The sequence below is a fragment of the Nicotiana sylvestris genome, chromosome 10 (assembly GCF_000393655.2).
Source record: "Nicotiana sylvestris chromosome 10, ASM39365v2, whole genome shotgun sequence".
NCBI lineage: Eukaryota > Viridiplantae > Streptophyta > Magnoliopsida > Solanales > Solanaceae > Nicotiana > Nicotiana sylvestris.
In genome coordinates this window covers 167,520,494-167,522,721 of record NC_091066.1, presented here as the reverse complement: position 1 = coordinate 167,522,721, position 2,228 = coordinate 167,520,494, and the positions used below count along the sequence as shown (strand labels likewise).

Genomic DNA, 2,228 nt, shown 5'->3' with positions numbered 1-2,228 from the left:
CTCTAGACTCGAACCATTTGTAGCTGCAACTAAAATAATCGCCGATAGGTATATATTCAACAGTGTACTCAACTGGATTTCCATCATTTTTTGTTATAACTGAATAATCACTAACGATGAATTTCTCAACACCTGGGACAACTTGATGATCGTCGGGGCTGCTGACTTCACAATGATACAATTTCCTTAGCTGTGTCTTGAAATATTCATACACTGTACGCATATAACACTGAATTGCTTGTTGCTCCCACTTGAACATTGACTCGCACACAATTTGAAAGCCCTTTGACCTGTATTCTGCTTCCAACTCTTTCTAATGTTTAGCTCTTATAGTTAACTCATACTGGTGAACAAACATCCTAAGAGTGCTTTGACGGGTAATATATCCATCAGACGACGCATGCATCCCCTCACTTCTTTGCGTAGATAGCATACCACCCCAAAAATACATATCAAGATACACAGGAACCCATTTTTCCTTTTCATAGTAAAGCTTGATGAACCAATTCCTTATATGCAAATTATACCTTGCAATATATTCTGTCAATTTTCTCTCAAAAACTTCAACATTAATGCTATCAAGAACCATGGATTTAAATTCTGCACGTGCAATTTTAGAAGGATGAACACCACTTAAGTAAACAGGCAACTTTGAGAATATATGCCAAATACAATACCTATGTATTGTATTTGGCATCACTTCAGCAATGGCTACCTTAATGCTCTGACACTAATGGGTTATGATCGCATCTGGATGAACATTTCTTATGGCATCAAGCCAAGTTCTAAAAACTAATTTGTATCTATCGATATCTTCATGAGACTTGAGAGCACATCCTAGTAAGATGGACTGTCTATGGTGATTGATGCCAACAAATGAAGCACATGGCATATTATCGATTCACAAGGTACGTTGTATCAAAGCACATCGCATCATGGAATTGCTCATAAGCTGCCTTACAGTGTGAATGCACCCATACCACATTTCGCAGCCTACCAATATTATCAACGTCGATTGAATAGAAAAACTCTCTATCCTTTACCTGGATTTCACGAAAAAAGTTGAGCAGCGACTGTGCGTCCCCTTCTTGCATTTCAAAATTCCTACTCTTCAAAATATAATTTCTACAATCCTTTGGAGTGCAACCCAAACTTTGCGGTCCACCACGTTGAACCTCAGCAAGTCTAATATTCTTGGAGGGTCTAATGCCAGATTGATCGTGAGCTACAAGATCCGTCTTCAGAGAATCACAAACAGACCTATGTCCAGCCATCATGTGCGATACGGATGGGAGCAAATCATGATTGTGATCGTGAATGACCTTAAAGACGCGCCAACAACCAGAATCATCCAAAACAGTAGCTAGCCTAGCTTTACAATTGTTACTCTTGGTGGTAAACTTGATTTTGCGAATCCTAGTCGTATCACAACAGTAGGTTATATACCTAGCAGTGTCACCACCCTTCTTGTTGGAATTTCTTTTGATGACGGAGAATCCTCTCAGTCGTGCATGTTCTTTGTAGAATGCAAACAAAGTATCTTTATCTCTAAATCGCATTCCAGAGATTGGACCTACAACCACATCCTCTTCAGTGAATTCATTCTCCATTTCCCGATCAACATCACATAACTCTAACTCATTTCCTAAAACCTGCTCCTCATCATCGTTAACTTCTCCGTTATATTCTCGATCGGCTTCTTCATCATCATCATCTAAGTGCGCAGCAGCATCGACTTCTTCATCATCATCATCTAAGTGCACAGCATTGTTGAAACTGTCGTGAGAATCAACATCGACCCATTCGTATTCATTCAACAAACTATCGTCTGATGCCATCCCTAAAGATCTGTACAACTCGTCCCTAACTCGCTCAAACCTATTATCTTGGTTGATATTCATGGTTGTTGTATTTGTGTTATGTTCATTTGGATTCATATTTTGTTGCACCGCCAGATTTTCTTGGTTTGAATCCATTTTTAGAGAAGGAGAAAGTGTCTGCTGGTTTAGGGATAGGCAAGGAGGAAAATGTCCGCTGGTTTAGGGTTTGGTAAGGAGGAAGTATATAGAATTGTATACCGTATTTGTTTTTAAGAAAATACAATAATTTGTTAAAAATTAAAAAAACGTATAATTTGTATAAAATACACATAAATACAAGAGAAATACACAAGACTATTCATCTCCTAACATTTACTTTTCGCATACTTCAAGACTTGAAATTTAATT

General features: G+C 38.1%; 1 protein-coding gene across 1 annotated transcript; it reads right to left on the bottom strand.

Moving 5' to 3' along the window:
* Positions 1 to 893: 893 nt before the first annotated feature.
* Positions 894 to 1,976, bottom strand: LOC138880236 (protein FAR1-RELATED SEQUENCE 5-like). The gene has a single exon (XM_070159914.1). The coding sequence runs from the start codon at positions 1,974 to 1,976 to the stop codon at positions 894 to 896; it is 1,083 nt and encodes a 360-aa protein (XP_070016015.1).
* Between the last annotated feature and the right edge of the window lie 252 nt (positions 1,977 to 2,228).